Source organism: Eublepharis macularius, chromosome 10, assembly GCF_028583425.1.
Source record: "Eublepharis macularius isolate TG4126 chromosome 10, MPM_Emac_v1.0, whole genome shotgun sequence".
NCBI lineage: Eukaryota > Metazoa > Chordata > Lepidosauria > Squamata > Eublepharidae > Eublepharis > Eublepharis macularius.
In genome coordinates this window covers 11,675,553-11,694,668 of record NC_072799.1, presented here as the reverse complement: position 1 = coordinate 11,694,668, position 19,116 = coordinate 11,675,553, and the positions used below count along the sequence as shown (strand labels likewise).

The 19,116-nt window shown below is 44.3% G+C and overlaps 1 protein-coding gene across 2 annotated transcripts in view; it reads right to left on the bottom strand.

Annotated features, from left to right (window-relative positions):
• The window catches only part of SDAD1 (SDA1 domain containing 1), a 37,643-nt gene that overhangs the window by 2,651 nt on the left and 15,876 nt on the right, over positions 1 to 19,116 (bottom strand). For both annotated transcript variants that reach the window (XM_054989907.1, XM_054989908.1), the window contains exons 13-21: positions 16,165 to 16,223; positions 14,906 to 14,982; positions 13,285 to 13,382; positions 12,907 to 12,983; positions 11,780 to 11,909; positions 9,285 to 9,376; positions 7,847 to 8,037; positions 6,706 to 6,790; positions 3,368 to 3,529 (exon numbers count right to left, since the gene is read on the bottom strand). In XM_054989907.1, the coding sequence (XP_054845882.1) occupies positions 3,368 to 3,529; positions 6,706 to 6,790; positions 7,847 to 8,037; positions 9,285 to 9,376; positions 11,780 to 11,909; positions 12,907 to 12,983; positions 13,285 to 13,382; positions 14,906 to 14,982; positions 16,165 to 16,223 (971 nt within the window). The remainder of the gene's footprint in view (positions 1 to 3,367; positions 3,530 to 6,705; positions 6,791 to 7,846; positions 8,038 to 9,284; positions 9,377 to 11,779; positions 11,910 to 12,906; positions 12,984 to 13,284; positions 13,383 to 14,905; positions 14,983 to 16,164; positions 16,224 to 19,116) is intronic.

Below are 19,116 nucleotides of genomic sequence, written 5' to 3'. Positions count from 1 at the left end.
GTGTGTGTGTGTGTGTGTGTGTGTGTGTGTGTGTGAGAGAGAGGGAGGGAGGGAGCGAGCGAGCGAGCGAGAGAGAGAGAGAGAGAGAGAGAGAGAGAGAGAGAGAGAGAGCAGTCAGAGATTCAGAGTGCCAGCTGTATTGTGGGTAATAACACTAGCTTGTTCACCGCTCTGGGTGAGGCACTAATCTGTCTAGAAGAGTGGTATATAAGGGGTATATTATTGTTGTTGTTGCTGTTATTGTTGGTGTTATACACATCACCCAAGTGCATCCTGGGCTGGAATTCCAAAGAATTAAAAAAAACCCATCCTGACTGAGCAGACATACATTGTGAAACAATCGTTCGTAGTCTGGAAGACTCCAGTAAACATATCAGTGTAATTAAACAGGAAACAACTGATCTAAATAAAAAGGTGAGTGGAATTTTGAGGTAGATGAGGTGGATAAAACAAATGAAATTGTGCCTAACCTTCGGGACAAGGTACAGCCCTGAGTCAGGTCAATTATGTCTTCCCTGGAAGACATTTAGCTGGCTTGCAAAGAGGGAGTACGTTAAAATTGAAAAGCAGCCAGAGTAAAATTAACACCTGCCCTACCATTTGGAAACCTGATTTTGCATCTCATTTAATCATAAACAACTTCTTTGCCGAGGGCCGGAGTGGAGTTCCATTTGCAAAACGCAGGGTTGGACCAAGATATTGTCACCCCAAACAGGAGCAATTTTGCCACCCCACTAGTTCCTGAGCCCAAACAACACTGACTCAAGGGAAACAACCTAGTTTCCTGGGATATAAATCCCTATTTTAAAAAAAAATCTTTAGCCTTGCATACAAAATACAAATTAGTTCATTGCACAGATTTGTAACTGTATGGCAGAATGCATCTTACAAATATTTACCCCGCCTTTCTGCCCTCACAGGGCCACCAAGGTGGCTCACAAATTAAAACAAATTAAAATCTCATCATTAAAATGAGTACACAAACGGGCATTACAATTGTTCTCCTTCCTGAATGACAATCAAGAAAATTTATTTGTAAAAGTTCTGCTCTCTGTCTAAATAGAGGTAGCTTACATAAGCTTAATAATGGCAGTATTTCAAGGGATGTTTGGAATTTTTCATAGTATTTCAATTTATTTATTTATTCTACGATTTCTCGAGGACCCCTGACAATTTCTTGAAGACCTCTGATGTACAGTATCAGGCTGTAGCTGCATGCATGAGAGAGAAGGAAAGAAACAAGCACATGGAGAAACTAAATTGAAAGGGATATTGGGGAGGGGGGGGAAGGTGTGGCGAAACGGGGCCTTTCCTCCCACTGGTAGACTCCGCTCTGCCTACCCCTCCCTTTTCACCTCTGCCCAGGCACCTGAAGGCCAAAAGATAAGGCTGTTCCCGATTACAGTCACTAAATAAAGGTGGTCAAAAGACCATCGGGAAGGAAAATTCTACAATACTATAGTGCAACAGTTTATAAATCTTTTCAAGTGATTTTAACAATAATACATAATTACATCATATTACATATCATTTTTCAACATTTTTCAGCAATCTTATGAATAAGCAATCTTATGAATAAGCAATCTTATGAATAAGCAATCTGATATAAACTGTTGCACTATAGTATTGTAGAATTTTCCTTCCCGATGGTCTTTTGACCACCTTTATTCAGGCACCTGAAGGGGCTGCCTCCCTTCCCCGTCTCCGGGTAGTTGCTGCCACCACTGTCCCTGTACGGGGTCCTGGTCAGGCGGGACAGCCTCCTAACCTCCCTCCTCTGCTAGTGGGCCCAAGCAGTTGGGGGACTACGTGGGACAGAAGAGCTTTCTTCCTTCATAAATTCCAAAACTCATTTATTGAACTGCTAACTATACACAGGCAAATAAACAGTGAACGGAAGGACTAATAAAACCTAAACAGAATCCCCTACGCTATCTCCCTCATGCCCTAATTAGATGGTGTGTAGGGCAGGCACGATACTTTGATACCTGGGGTTACATTAGATCTACCTCTCCCCCCAGAGCCATCTCTCCCTCCACTCTCCAGCCACCAACTGTACACTTTCAACTCCCCTCCACCAACTGACTCGCTCTCCCTCCAATCACATTCCACTCCAGAACAGGCCCCTCCCCTCCACAGCCCATAGAAAGTTAACTCCCCAAACAAAATGGCGTTTCTCCACAGAAGGCATAAACCTTTGTTGGCCTTTCCTTGGGTAAACAGAGGGGCAGCGCAATGGTGTAAATAACTGCCGAGGCACAGGTGGCAAGGCGGGTGGGCTGCCTCGGCTTCAGGCTGCATAAGGGCTGCAAAAATTCAAAGTTATAAGGGGCAGATCAGGAAGAAACCTCTCCAGGAGTACAGAATCTTTCACTTTAACCATTTGCTTCTATAGCAATCGCTGCCTTGCTAAGGCGCGCCTTCCCCCAAGCAGTACTGTAGCTTTTCAGTCAAGGGAAGGCTTTTACAGTGATTTTGGATTTCCGAAGAGGCCGGCTCCTTCCTTGGACTTGCGTCGACCCCTCCTGTGCCTTCTGCTCACCCGAGTGCCTCCCTGCCTATGTAGCCCTAAGATGCCACTTAGGGAGCTTGGGCTGCTTCCACATATGTTGGATAATGCACTTTCAATGCTCTCTAGCGATCATTTGGAACTGGGTTTTCATGTGTGAAACAAAAAATCCACTTCCAAAGGATTGCTAAAGTGCACTGAAAGTATATTATTCAACATGTGTGGAAACTGCCTTGGTCAGAGAACTGGTCCTGGAGGAACGGACTGGAGGAACTGATTGCCTGTCTCCTCCCAAAGCAGATTCCCAAAATGTTGCCCCTGGGGTCCGGCGGGGTGAGAGGCAAGAATTACGCTGAGCACAAAGCAGGCAGTCTGCAATGAGAAGGAAGAAAGGCCCCTTCTGATGACAAAAATGACCCTACAATAAAAGGTAAAGGTGCAAGCACCAAGCACCAGTGCAAACACCAAGTCATTACTGACCCATGGTGGGGGGACATCGCATCACAGTGTTTTCTTGGCAGAATTTTGTTACGGGGTAGTTTGCCATTGCCTTCCCCAGTCATCTACACTTTACCCCCAGGAAACTGGGTGCTCGTTTTACCGACCTCAGAAAGATGGAAGGCAGAGTCAACCTTGAGACAGCTACCTGAACCCGGCTTCCGCCAGGATTGAATTCAGGTCGTGAGCAGAGCTTGGGCTGCAGTACTGCAGCTTACCACTCTGCGCTACGGGGCTTTTCAACCCTAGGATACAACCCAGTATACATAACTACAATTGCACAGAGAATAATACAGTACAGGAAACCCAGTCCCTTCCTTAGGTGAAACAGCAAGGCAAGCACAGCCACGGGCCACTTGCCTGCTTCTCCCTGAAGGAACGCTTGTTTTTGGACCGCACGTTGTGGCTGTATCTCATCATCATGAAGTTCTTCTGCTTCTTCTTCTGTTTGTTAGTGGAGCTGGCAAACGGATTCAGCTTAGTTTTCTTTTTCACAAATTCTTTTCGGTCCGTCCTGCCAGCCTAAAAGGAAACAAACAAACAAACAAAAGTTTACACTGGCAAAGCTAACAGATTATACTGAACAACATGAGAGCCCAGAATATAAATCACAATTCACTGAGCTTTGGTACCCGATTTTGGAATTCTTGACAACAGATGACTATATCAGAAAACTTGTTAAGCCTAAAGATTATTTTGATGTATTGCTCAATTTGTAATGTCACTTTCAATCGGTACGTTTGTTTAAGCCTCCAAGTTAATGGTAGGATACTCTTTGTCTGTATTCTCAAAATTATCTGGATGGATGTTGACTAGTTATTTATATGCTTATGTGTTGTTTGGTACTGTATTACTTAAAAAAAATAAATAATTAAAAAAAATTCCCCCTCAAGCAGCTGAAAATTCATCATCACACAAAAGCACCTTTTTGTGATAAAGGAAAACCATGGGACACAATTGAGCTCGTGACTGAATCACAAGCACCGGGGGCGGAACTGAAATTTTCCAACAGCCCACAAGCAAGCAGAGGTAAGCAGCCCTGAAGAGGCGGCTTGACTCAATCTGGACTGTGGGGCCATGAGGGCAGAAGGCCGTTGCTTCCACCTGTGGTGCCGCCCCCCAGCTGGGTTTGAGCCAAGCAGCCACAGGGCCCTTGGCTTGGACCCAACTGGCAGCAAAGCATCAGGAAGCAACGGGCAAGCATGTACCCACCATTGCCGCCGGCCAAATCCAAGCCAAGCAGTCACAGGCTAAGCCCTTTTGGGGGGGAAGACCCCCCCACTGTTATGACTAAGGACCCCTGGATGTCTGATCATATTTCTGTTGAAAGCCTTTTTTTTTCCACCGAAAGGAAAGATGCTTATTATGAAAATATTGCCCGAATAAAAATAAGGTCCAAGCAACATGCAAGTCTTCTTAAAAATATACATTGGAATGCAGCAGAAAAAAGGGGGGTTTACAGGAAAGAACTGAGGATGGGAAAGCAAGAGTTCATTTCACTCGGTGACCCAAACTGCACGTTACAGCGGCCATGTGTCCAATCCATGGCCACCGACGCCAATTCAGAGGAGAATTTAGCTGTTTAAAAATTGTCACGCAGGCCCAATCCTGAGCCATTTTCAAATGGCTAAATCCTTCTCTAAAACGGCGTTGGCAGCCACGGGTTGGACCTGTGGCCACCATAATGTGTAGTTTGGCTCTGTGTGTTTCTCTGTTGTAGGGGAAAAAGGCAAAACTTTCCATAACACTGCAACACAGTTTTGGCTTTAGGTTGTTCCACTAAAAAGATACAATCCCAATTAGAAAGACTTAAGCCCTGGGCAGGCATCCTTGACTTATACACAGAGAGATCCCACCTCTGCTCCCAGTATTAAGCTGAATGGTGATATGCAGTCTGGGGTCAGACACAAGAGAAAATCTATCAGATATCACAATGGGAAACTTTAGTTGCAGCCTATCTGTCACTGTGTGGCTCTTGCAATACCACTAGCATTGTTGGGGCTCAGCTCTGCTTCCCCCCGATTGTCCTCCAGCACTGTGGTCCCACCAAGAACTTTCCTGGGAAGTTAAAGGGCCAAACCGTCCCTACACAGGGGAATTCCCCTGCAAGGGTTTCAGAAAGAAAAGACATTTACATCCTTCAGCTCTCCATCCAAACTGGCTCTCAAGGCATCCTGGAACTGGGACACCACATAGGATACAGATAAGAAAGCAGCGCCAAGTAGATTAGCTCCACAGCTCCTTGCCTGATCAGATCTGTGCTGATGGGGGGGCCTGAAGCCAGGGGACAGCTGTGAGGTGACACCCTGGGCAGTAAAGAGGACCCCCCCCCCCAAAGAAGAAGATGAAAGTGGGGCTGGAGGGAAAAATTATGGAGGGGAATGCTCTGTGCTGTTGGAAGGAACACATGCCAGTGGGGAGGCAGGATGGTTGGGGGGTGGAATTGAGAAATAGGGACTTAAAGAAAGGCATGAGAGGCAGATGGGAGGAACTGACGGCCCAGGATTGAATGGGCCTGGGGGGTGGGCTTCACAGACAGTCAAAGATATGATTCAGTGGGCAAGAAAGACTGGATAGGAAAAAGAAAGCTGGGAGGTTCTGGCCGTGGGACACCAAGGAAGCAACAGACGTGCCGGCAGCTGAAATCCACGCACTTGTTTCAATGCTGGGATAATGACTTTTTAAAGATTATGATTGATTTTATGGTTTTGTGATTAAATCGCTGTGTTTTATGGGTGTTGTTAGCCGCCCTGAGCCCATTTGTGGGGAGGACGGGGTATAAATCAAATCAGTAAATAAAATAAACTAACCCAACGTTTTTGGTGAAAAACAGTGAAACCCAGTACAAGCTTTTGAGACTGATCTTCTCCCCACCCCAACACGCACACACACAAAACCCCCCACAGAGTTACGATCAACTTCCCTTTGGGGCTGATCCAGGAAAGAGACCTTCATATATCTGTCCAGCATAGCCCAACACCCCTTTCCCAAACAGAAACGTGCTGATTTCATTTTTTCAACAGCATGTTTTGTTTTACAAATGTTGCAAGATGATTTGGGAAATCCTCTCACAGTAAGAGGGCGGCTGTAGCATACAGGTTAAGTGGTTGGGCTGCGAATCAGCACTCTGCTGGTTCAACTCCCACGAATGCCACAAGCTCGGCAGGTGACCTTGAGTAAGCCACTCCTCTCAGCCCCAGTTCCCCAGCTGCATTGTGGGGATTATAACACAGAATTTGTTCTCCGCTCTGAGTGTGGCACTAATCTGTCTAAAAGTGTGGAATATAAGCACAGTTATTATTACAGGAACTGCTATAACATAGTGGTTAAGTGGTTGGGCTGTGAATCGGCACTCTGCTGGTTTGACTTCCACGATTGCCAGGAGCTCAGCAGATGGCCATGGGTCAGCCACTCCTCTCAGCCCCAGCTGTATTGGGGGAATAACAACAATGCTGGGGATAATAATTGCTGGGGATAATAATTGCAGGGATAATAATAATGCTGACTTGTGGAGATAATAATTGTGGGGATAATAATAACACTGTAGGGATGATAATAACACTGACTTTGTTCACCGCTCTGAGTAGGCACTAATTTGTTCAGAAGGACGGTTTATAAGCACAATGTTATTATTATCATTATCATTATTTAATAAATCCCTTTGCATCCAGCACAATTAAAAACACACAACATGTTACCATCGCAGTGGCCAATCTTGTCTCTTTGTCTGACTTGGGCTTCTTATGAAGATGCTCGATGTCCCTAAGGGAAAGCAGTTCTCCTCTGGAAGAAACAGCCAAAAGAAACAATACTACAGTATCACATCACAGCAGAGATTCTTCTCCACTATTATAAGGGTGTGTGCAATATATCCTGAAAGGCATGAAGTCAATCAAGAGACAGAGGCCAATAAACTGTCCACTGTGAATATACACGACTGGCAAAACAAGGGAATAAAATGGTGGCCACAACTGTTGAAGGACGAACATTTCCACTGTCTGGGAGAGCAACTAGGTCTTCTCCTTGCCCCAGAAAGACATCAGATCCAGTGCCAAGCGGGTCTCCAAGGGGAGGGCATTCCAAAGTTGGCGTGTCACGACTGAGAAGGCCCTACTTTTTGCCACAATCTACCTCCCCTCTTAAAAAAACCTGAAGACAGAAGAAGACCTCAGATGACAATTTGGTTATACCCCACTATTCTCACCAGAGTGGACTCAAAGCAGCTTACGTTGCTCTCCTCTCTTCCATTTTATCCTCACCACAACAGTCCTATGAGGTAGGTTAAGCTGAGAGTGTGTAACTAGTCCCCCTCCCAAGCTTTTATGGCAGAGTGGAGATTTGAACCTGGGACTCTCAAATCACTCTGAGTATTACATTAAAATAATAATAATAATAATAATAACATTCGATTTATATACCGCCCTTCAGGACAACTTAATGCCCACTCAGAGCGGTTTACAAAGTGTTATTATTACCCCACAACAATCACCCTGTGAGGTGGGTGGGGCTAAGAGAGCTCAAGAGAACTGTGACTCGCCCAAGGTCACCCAGCTGGCTTTGTGGAGGAGTGGGGAATCAAACCCGGCTCTCCAGATTAGAGTCCCGTGCTCTTAACCACTACACCAAACTGGCTCTCAGTTATTATATATTAATAAAATATATTATATATATTTTATTAATATATATTTTTATTAATATATATTAATATATATTTTTATTAATATATATTTTATAATAAAATAATATATTTTATTATATATTAATAAAATATTAAAAGACAAGCAGGTACATTTGGAAGGCTGCACATCGGTATAGAAGGGCGAGTTCTAGGTCTTTTACCTTGCTTCATCTTCGCTGTCTATGTCGATATTTTTCCTTTTTGCAGCTTTGCCAGGTGCAGAGTTGAGTTCTTTTCTCAGTTGGGCAAGGCGTATTTTCTGGAATTCTTCTTGGGTGAGAAGCCTGCTTGTGCTGACAGCTGCTGCTTTGGCCTTCCTCTCCTCTGCAGGCATGCTTTTGACTTTCTCAGCCTTTAATACACAGATGCAAACAGGAGAATGGTGTGTTGTATGGGCATTAAGGCTTTGCATTTTTACAGAGGTGTTTGAACATTCTCCTAGACTAGCTCAGTCTTTACAACAATCTTTTAAGGCAGGCCAATATTCACCCATCTGCAAAATGGGTGGAGGGGAGCTGGGAAAACAGTGGCTTGACTAGCAACGCCTAGAAATAAATGTATGACAGAGCTGTGATTTGAACTCAGGGCTTCCTGATTCATAGCTCAGTAAGCCATTATACCACACCACCCCAACTATAAACTGTGTAATACTGCCCAATTTCCCCCCTCACTGCTAAGCATGTCTTTGCGATTTCTTTTTTAACTGGTTCTACAACTTTCCCCCATACTGCTGAAACCGGGAGGGCAGTGTATAAACAACACTTCCCCCCCCCCCCCCGCAACATGGCCCTACTGTGCACACTTTTTGATCCACAGAACTAGGGTCAATTTGGAAATTAGATATGATAAATTGCCACGTTACTGATGGGGAGGACAAAAGATAGAAAAAGTAACTCGTCAAATAGTTCTTACAACAACTCAACCTTATAAACAATTTAATCTAGGTAGGGCTGCTTCTTACATCCCTCCAGATTCTTTGAGAAATTTAAAATTTTACAGATATAACTGGACATGCATAGCAGCCGACTCAACACTTCATTAAGAATATGTTAAATAAATGTAAAGAATGTGGTTCCCTTTCAACTGGGCCTGCTTTGGCTTCTAAAGGCAAGCACATTTTTTTTAAAGTTTCACACACCTAAAGGAGAAAGCGCCATCGAAACAAAACAAACAACCACAAAAAAAAAAACTAGATCAAAACAGGTTTTGAAAAACCTATCTTCATTAACTGCGGAAGAAAAATAGTAAAGAGTCCAGTAGCACCTTTAAGACTAACCAACTTTATTGTAGCATAAGCTTTCGAGAACCACAGCTCTCTTCATCAGAGAAGATGCATCTGATGAAAAGAACTGTGGCTCTCGAAAGCTTATGCTACAATAAAGTTGGTTAGTCTTAAAGATGCTACAGGGCTCTATTATTTTACTATTTTGCAGCTACAAACTAACACGGCTAACTCCTCTGGATCTGCGGAAGAAAAGTGTTTTACCCTTAGGGTGTGTGAAACATTTTTTAAAAATCTATTCGCTTTCAGAAGCCAATGTGACTTAAAGAGCCCATGCGAAAAAAGGACCTGAAGATAGATAAGAGTGTAAAAGTTACCAGCTCTTGCTGTTCCTCATCTGAGGAATGAGGCACGTCGATCCATTCCCCGTCTTCGTCCTCCCCACTCAAACTGGCACTCTCCCAGCCATCTGCAAGGTGGGGGGGGGGGGGAAGATGCAAAGTAAGGGGAGAGGGAAGAAAGGTTTCAGCACCTTGATTTCACACCAGAGGAGCAAGCTCATCCACAAAATCTACAAATGACAGCCGCTTTATACCGCAGCAGCTCTCCAGGGTCTCAAGTAGGCGTCATTCACACCACCTCCTACCCCATCCGTTCAACTGGAGACGCCATGGACTGACCCCAGATGCTCTAGCACTGAGTCACGGCCCCTTTTTTTCTTTACACCTCAGCTGCATATTGGATTCTCGCAGGGCTTTTTTTTTCAGCGGGAACACGGTGGAACGGAGTTCCGGAACCTCTTGAAAATGGTCACATGGCTGGTGGCCCCACCCCCTGATCGCCAGACAGAGGGGAGTTGAGATTGCCCTCCGCATGGAGGGCAATCTCAACTCCCCTCAGGGGGCGGGGCCACCAGCCATGTGACCATTTTCTCTGAGGCCAACCCACTGAGTTCCACCACCTTTTCCCAGAAAAAAAATCCCTGGATTCGCGTATCTTTCATAGCAGATGCATACCGCGCCTGAAAGGACAACTCCTTGAACATTAAAGAATGCCCACCCCAAGAACTGATAATGTACAGAACTGTGCATCCTTAGGGGTCTTTCAGGGCATCTTGTCCACCACTGCTGTGTTGTGTTCGCTGGAACACAGTAAATCATTGTCCTGAGTTGCTGGACATAATAAGAATATCATACGTAAAGGGTTGCCAGGTCCCTATACCATCCCAGCAGGAGTGGGGGGACCTGGCACTTACCTTGCACCTTGTTTGTGTTCTTTTTCGCATGCGAGGGCTCCTGATACTTATACGATGACGTCACTTCCGGGAAATGCTATCATCATGCTGGCTACAAGCATGCTCCCACACTTTGTGCGGGGCTAATTCTGGCTTGTTTCGAGCCAAAACTGGCCCCAACAAAGCGTGGGAGTATGCTCACATCCAGTGCAGTGGTATCACTTCAGAAAGTGATGTCATCACGCCCCATCGGGAGCACGCCTCACGAGTGCTTTCCCAGGTTGCCTGCCAGTGGAAAGTGACCTCTGGGGGGCAACAGGGCAAACCCCTAGGAGATTGCCCGCCACTACCAGGCAATTGAGCAGCTTAAGCAAAGACCATCTAACCTGAAACGTCCCTTTCATAATGAAATATTGAGCTGCCCCCTTCCTCACTACTCCTCAAGCTTATTCACTTCCTGTCCATTCCTAAACTCTTCTTCTCCTAGTCTAACATCAGAAGTTGTGTTATACTGAGTCAGGCTAAGTGTCTAACTTGCTCAGAATTCTTTACTTTGATGAGCAAGAGCTTCTTCAGCAGGGCCGCATTAACCCATGGCCGGGCCCCTGGGCTTTCAGGTACTTCGGGCCCCCTCCCGCACTTCAATCTTTCACCCCACTACAGCTGACAGCCTGACCCTGGTACAGTAGGTACTAGACTGCAGTACATAGCCCTATATCCTTTTCGAGAGTCTCCTGAAGAATTCTATTCACAATTTTAAAATATTTTTATTGGGCAAGTAGAACTCTTCAGTAAAGCACATTTTGGAGGTATAATTGTTCAATACTGTAATATTTGATTAATTTTAAAAATACTGTAATATTTTGAAGTGAATAAATTTTTTATTATTTATTAAAATATATATAATTTATGGATAATTGTTTTAATAGAAGAGATAATTTGTTTCACTTCAATAAGGAAACCGTTAATTATCTTAATAATAGAGGTTATATAAGAGAATCAATTAATTGTAATTTATGTTGGGGTGTGCCTCAGCAAAAAAAATGACAGGCCCCTAGTCCCTGTGGGGCCCCGAGGCTTCGGCCTAGTCAGGTTTAGGAATAATACGGCCCTATTCTTAAGGTCTCTGACAGAGAAGGGTCTTTCACAGCTGTAGCTTCAAGCAAAGAACAGGCCACACCTGAAGCTTAGCAGAACACTTAGCACGTAAGCAGCTCAGGCAGGTCTCTGGAGAAGCAGCAACAGAATTGTTTTAAGTAAAGTAAATGGCTGTAGCATCCCCAGCTGCCTTTATCTCACATAGCCATTTCATTCCAATGAGGACTAGTAACTTTTTTTTTACTCCACAGCTGCAGTTTTCAGGAACCTAAAGCCCTTACAGTCCCTGGCTTAGATCTATACTGCAAATGACAGGAGACAAAGATCTGGTCCCAAGTGAACTTCCAACCTCCACACATGCTAAACCACAAGTCTTGGTTTAGAAAATTAATCCAACCCTTGGAGACGCGGATGGCAGCACATCAACTGTTTGCAAGACTCAGGACGCTGATCCTGAAACGGGTCAGACAGGCTCTCCACCCCATTTTGTACTCTAACTCAAATTTCACCGTCACGAGGATTTAGCAAAAAGCAAAGAACCTTCTTCAAGTGTTCCATCTTCCGCCTTGGCCTCAAGCTCCAAGACTTCGGCTCCTGGAATATAGTCTTTGGCATTCAACTCCCCGTATTCATGAATTTTAGCTTCTGATGTGGCTTCTGTTGGTTTACCCTACAAGCAATGCAGACATTTATTTTTAAAGAATCAATGTTCCCCTGCCTTCATAACCACAGAATTCTTTCAGTGATGTTTCATGCCAGGCAGAATATGGCACTTGTAGACGTTCTCTCTCTCTGACCAGGTAAGCAGTCACTACCAGTATAAATCTTATGTCTTCACATCAGAAAAGAACAGTTCCATCTTAAGCTTGTAATCGTAGTTTTATACAGTGTAAGTATATGTTCTCATGCAAGTAAGATTCACATTTATGGCCTCTCGATACGGGCTTCTTCACAAGCAACTCTCTGATGCATCCAGCTCTTAAATCCACAGGCTTTGAAAAAGAAATCTTTATATCTTAAGCTGAGTCAGGTTCAAGGACAAACGCCCAAGCTCAGTTAGCCGCAAAGCTCTCTTTTAGATTGACAAGAGGCCTCTATGCAGGCCACACTCAACCCTGAAAAGTGAAATGACTAAAGCTGATTTCCAACATGAGATGCTACCCAGGAAATTACCCCACCCTTGTTCCAAGGAGTTCAGGGTTGCACAAGTTATGTTCCCTGCCTCCATTTTCTCCTCGCAACAACCCTGTGAGGTAGGTTAGGTTGAGTGCAACTGGCTCAAGATCTCCCAGCAATAACAATAATAATACCAACATCATCAACAGTGTGCTTATATACTGCCCTTCTGGATAAATGACTGCCCCAGTCAGAGCAGTAAACAAAGTCCATGTTATTATCGTCCCCACAACACAATTGCGGGGCTGAGAGGAGTGGCTTACCCAAGGCCACCTGCAGGGTTCATGGCAGTAATGGGAGTCAAACTAGCAGAGTGCTGAGTCGCAGCCCAGCCACTTAACCATTATGCTACAGCAGCTCTCCGTGGCAGCACGGGGGTTTGAACCTGGGTCTCCTAGATCCTAGTCCGGCACTAACCACTACACCACACTGGCCTCTCCCCCTTTGATGCTACTTCCATACCCCAGCATGAAAATTCAACAATTAGTTACCCGGAATTTTTTCTGCAACATCTGTGGATTCAGCGACCGGAACAACTGTATCAGAGTTCTTGCTGACATCATTACATCTGGAGAGAAACATGGCTATAATTAAAGGTGCTCTGAAAAGCAGGGGTGTGTGTTTGTGTGACTGGTTTATAAAGTGCACTGTTGTCTTCTTTTAAATTATCTTTTTAAAGGGCGCACCCCAATTGCCTAGAAATCCAGGACCAGCGCCAAACATTCCATGCATCTGGAATCAAAGAAAACAGCCGCCCTGCGTAACAGAAATGTTAACAGGTTTCCAGTCTTCAATAGGTAGAATAATAATGACCCACACACAAAAAGGAACCTGAAGAAAGGTGTGCTCATGCAAAGAAGTGAACTTACTTTTGTTTTTATGAGATCTGTACTGTGCCAAGTCCTGAAGCAAGTCTTCTGTCATGGCAAGGGGGCACCTAGCCGACACTTCTTTAATAGCATTAATCCTGGAAAGTGAGAAGTCAATTACAAATAATGAAATTTCTTTTTATACCTACTATGCACCTTTAAAAAAAATTAACAGTGCAATCCTAAGCAAAGGTACTCCAGTCTAAATCCACTGAAATCAATGGGAGTAGACTGGCCTAACTCTGCTTAGGACTGCACTGTAAATCTTGCTCCAGAGCAGTCCAAATAATGCCACCCCCCCTTATTTCTGAATAAGTCATGCAAATCAGGCATAGTTTCATATAACTGCTTATTTTACTTGATGTATTCTTTTTCTGACAATCGCAGGGGAAATGGAAGTCCTGCTTGCTTGCAGACACCCCCCCCCTTTCCCATGTTTTTGAGATTTCACCAGGTGCTCCTCAAAACCTAGCTCTTAAGGGCTGCTCTTGAAGCCCATGAACTTGGTTTCTTCCCCTTCTGTTGCCCCCCAGATCTTACCAAGCACATGCTTAGTGCATTAAACTCAGTGACCTGGACTACAGAACCAGCAGCTATACTAAGCAGTGTATACACAGGCCAGGTGCTAAACAAAGGAATGTGCAAACCTAACCACCTCCCCACATCTGAGTAACATTTGCGCAGGAAAGTTAGGCCCATCTACACAGCCTATAGTGGATGCTTTATTTCACAGGGATTGGGGCCAAATTCTTGATACGCACCACACTTCTTTCCAGAAAGTTTCTGGATCTTAACGTTCATTATGACTTTTGATATGCAAGCAGAGTTACTTGTGAGCTGTGTCTTTTCCATGCAAGGTAATGTTCCGTGTCCACTATGGGATGCGCGCAAAAAGGGTTTTTTTTTTTAATATGGAGGAGAACACGGGAAAGCCGTCACTCATGCCAGGGCCCTATGAAGATTGCAGCTGAAAAGGGTTTTTAAAAATGTATATTCTGTAGCTTGCAAAAACTACCAAATCCTTATGAAAGGTAAAATACGGGGCAGGATTAATAGCTAAAACACATAATCTAAACAGAAGAGGAAAGTACTTCAAATTGCTAAAGGAAGCAAGCTTTATCCCCTTTACCAAATCTCTGCAGGGGGTTCTATAAGCAACTCATTCCAGAAGGCCGGGGCTATAACTGAAAAGGCCCTGCTACCACTATAACCTCACATATAGAGCATCCAAGAAACCTGGCTTTCCGCCACATCCTCATAGAATCACAGAGTTGGAAGGGGCCATACAGACCATCTAGTTCAACTCCCTGCCCAGTGCAGGATCAGCCTAAGCATCTCTGACAAGTATTCATCCAGCCTCTTCTTGAAAACTGCCAGTGAGGGAGAGCTCACCACCTCCGTAGGCAGCTGATTCCACTTTTGAACTACTCTGTGAAAAAGTTCTTCCTAATATCCAGCCGGTACCTTTGTGCATGTAATTTAAGCCCATTGTTTCGGGTCCTACCCTCTGCTGCCAACTGGAACAGCTCCCTGCCCTCCTCCAAATGACAGCCTCCTACTCACAACACACATTGTAATGAGCTATTGAGTTCTTGCACTTTCTTGAGGTCTAGTTACTTACCCAACAGTCATCACTTCCCCAGAATTTTTGTCTGTGACAAAGTTGTTGGCTATTGTCATCAGCACAGACTGGATAATCTGACAAAGGAAATATGTAAAGCTAGATTTGCATACTGGCATTCTAATTACATTCAGCGCCTTCTGTAACTTTTCTTTTTATCTTTTATAAGTGTGCTCAAGCTTGGGTATATCTCTTTCTGCTCTCCTTCCACCCCAGGCTAAGGATGAAATGTTTATGGGATGAACTTGTGCCAGGATAATACATAAACTTCTAAATTAAACAGAACTCATTGGATGCTCTGTCCCTGTGAACAATTTCCCCTTTAGCCTTGGGCCACTTCATAGACGATTAAATTCATTTCCTAAGAAGATGTTTTCAGGTGTTGGTCTGCAAGCAAAAAGCAAGTTCCGGGTACAACAGCACCTTAAAGACTAACTACATTTCCAAGGTATGAGTTTTCGAGAGTCAAAACTTCTCGGGTCAGATACCAGATATCTGACAAAGGCAGCTTCAACTCTTGAAAGTTCTTATCTTGGAAATCTAGTTGGTCTTTAAGGCGCTATTGGACCTGTATCTTGCTCTTTGTTTTCTAAAACACACTTCAAAAAAGGGAGAGTGGACACACTTCAGGTAGAAATTCCTGTACATATAGAATCACAGTGGACAACCACCAGAGCATATGTTGCAGTGGTTTTCAAACTGCACCATCAGGGAATTCCTTCCCCACTATCCTGGTTTTTGGAGGAATACCTGAGCATCTGCCAGGGCACTCCTGCATACTGGGTAAGATCCAGGGCATGTTCCAAGGTTCAAATTCCGTTCAGGTGGGGCCAGACCAGGCCCTTCTAGCCATCAACTTAAATATTCAAATATTCAACATTCCCTTTTTAGTGAGACATTGTAGGGGAGGATCGATAGTGGAAGAAAAACTGCCTCTCAAAGAAACTTGCTTGCTATCTCTTATCTTCTTTCTAAGGAACAACTAACAAGCTTTCAAAGAATCGACCAGGGTTCCCCGGAACAGAGTTTCAAAGCTACTGAGCTGAAAGCTGGAATTGCCTGCAGCTTCGCCGCACGTGCATGCTATCATGCAAATGCGGAACAAGGCATGCTTGTATGACTGTCACATGCAACGTTCTATGTCCAGGTTTTTAAAAAAAAAAATACTTCTGGGAAGGAAGCCAGAAAGCTTAGCAATTACTTTGCTGCGTTATTCCCCAACCTTTCCCCCAGTCAATAATATTTTGAACAGTTCTCACCTCAGGAGGTACCAGTTGATGAGACGCTTGTGCGGCAAACAACAGGATCTTGGTAACTTCTAAAATGTTTTAGGCCCAAAAGAGCAGAAGATAATTAAGAAATTGTACATTTTTTTTTCAAAATAAGAATAAATAAAAACAATCAAATGTTTGGACTTTTTGAAAAGGTATACTGTTTATAAGGTCAGCCCTGAAAACCTGGATTTTTGTGCAAAACTCAATTGCTTTTGACTGTTCACAGATTTAACCAGGGCTGTTTCTCATACATCCACGGGAGCACAGCAAGACACAGAATGTTATGTTGGATGCACCAGGGGGCATTTCGTAGAAAAAGAGCTGGAGGAACTCATTAGCATAACTCATTAGCATATGCCACACCCCCTGACATCACCTATCCTGGCTGTTTTGGACCCAATCCTGGCCATTCAGGGCCGAAACTGGGCGCAAAATAGCAAAAAGGGGCCGAAAATGGCCAAAAAGGCGCCCAAAATGGTCAGGATCAGGCTGCTACTGAGTGGGAGAGTGATCCACCACCCGTCAGAGGCCCAATCTGGGCCCTTTCGGACCCAATCCAGGCTGAAACTGGCCCAAAATGGCCGAGAGTCAGGTAGGCATGGCCACCTGACATGTGACTTCTTTGGGGAACTGCTGGAACTGTGTTCCTGCGCGGTCCCCCTTGAAATGAGCCCTGGGATGCACTGGTTAACTTCCGGAAAATCTTAGCTTGAACTGAAAATACAACAGCAAGTTTCTAACCCTCATGTACGTAACAGACTACTGAAATCTCAAAAGGAGCCATATGGGTGGACAAGATTTCTCGTGATTAGGAAGGCTTGTCCCTCGAAGAGCAACAGCAGAATAATGCAAAATAGTTAAAAACGGCAGGGCAAATTATCAAGCTGCCTTAATTTGTATACATTTAGTCATGTTACAAAACCCGAACGTTTTTCTTAGGGAAGGATTTAAATTACTTGATGGTGGCAAACGCAGAGCACAGACTTTAAACACAAAGGTATGAAACGCGTTCATTATGTGTAAAATGTTGCTCTTACAGGTAACTTGCAACTGGTAAACATACGAAACGCTAATTCAAATGTTACTGACTCTTCCATCAGACAATTTTTGTTAATGAATAGTTTCATACTTCAATTAAATAACGTTGGAGGGGAAAGGCAGATCAGTAAGAGTGCGCAGCTAGCAAAATCCAAATGCTGATTCTCGACAGGATGCAGGAAGACAATTATTATGTTGAAAAGAAACTACGGGCTTAGATGAAATGTTTCAGGTCCATCAATAAAACACAGATTGCAAGGACTGTAACATCCTCCATTTGCCTTGGGGTTGTGCAGGGAAGGGAGATGAGGTTTAATCCTTCAACCTTCACTTAGTCCTCTGTCCAAAAGTGGCACCCCCTCCTCAGCTCTAAGAATTTTAAAGACAAAAAATGATAACAGAGTGGGGAAGTGGGCTTTTACTATACTGAGTGGCAACTGTAGGGTTAAATGCCCCTTCCCTTCTCTGCACAGCCCTAAGGAAAAATTGAGGCCACAAAAGCATGCAGTTTTAAAGCACGTGCTTGTATGGACAAACCAGGACTCAAGGCTGCATTCCTATTGGGAGTAAGATCCATTGCACTCATTCTGAATAAACATGCACAGGCTCATGTTTCATATAATAACAACAGTTCATTTGTATGCCACACTTCTGGGCAGATTAATGCCCACCCAGAGTAGTGAGCAGTGTTCTTATTACCCCCACAAAGCAGCTGGGGAGCTGGGCTAAAAGGAGGGGCTGACCCAAGGCCACCTGCTGAGCTCATGGCAGTAGTGGGAATCAAACCAGAAGAGTGCTGCATCGCAGTCCAATTACTTAACCACTGCGCTACGACAGACCACAGACTTCACCCAGGGGTGAAGCAACGGCCTTCAGAAGGCTTCAATAAACTAAGAAGATACAGTGGAATGAATGCTATGTACATTTTTGTTTGGAATCTAACTGCCTAATCATAACCATGCATGTCCCATTTAATCTGAAGTACAACGCTAAGCACGCTTCCGTGGAAGAAAGTAATCGTGCATACAGTGTAACTTCTGATGAAACATGCATACGTTTGTGCTTCTAGGAAAGTGTTAGGAACTTTTTTGGGCTGTGGCTCACTGGAAGAGTATTTGCTTGACATGCAGAAGGTCCCAGGCTCAATCTCCAGCACCTGCAGTTAAAAGGAACAGGCAAGGTTTGAGTCCTGTAGCATTTTAGAGACCAAGTAGATTTCCAGGGTACAGGCTTTTGAGAGTCAAAGCTCCCTTCATCAGATACAATGCTAATTTCTGCACTTCGCACCCCTGCTCTATCAACCTGATTACAACATGTATTACAGCTAGCTTTCTGGCTCTCTAATTTGCAGTAACCCACCTTCCGCCTGCATTTAAAAGACTCCTGCCTTTTCCCACTCCCATCTGATGAATGGAGCTCTGATTCTTGAAAGCTCATACTCTGGAAATCAAGTTAGTCTCTAAGGTGCTCCCGGATTCAAATCCTGCTATCGCATTCATTGGTATCTGATGAAGGGAGCTTGGCTCTCGAAACTCATACATTGGAAATCTAGTCAGTCTCTAAGGCACCACTGGACTCTAATCCTGCTGTTGCATTCATTGGTCTCTAAGGTGCTACTAGACTCGAATCTTGCTCTTCTACTGCAGACCAAAACAGCTACCCACCTCAATCTGAGGACCAGGCAACAGGTGATGCGAACGACCTTTACTTACAGACCCTGGAGAGTGGCTGCCATTCTGAGCAGACAAAACTGATCTTGATGGACCAAAAAGGCTGATTCAGTATAAGGCAGTTTCATGTGAAGAGCAACGCTGCCTGTGAGCCAATGCTCCCTTTGCCCCATTCCTTCCTTTTCCAATTGACAAGTAAGTGCAGTCTTGCACACACCTGGTGTGTGGT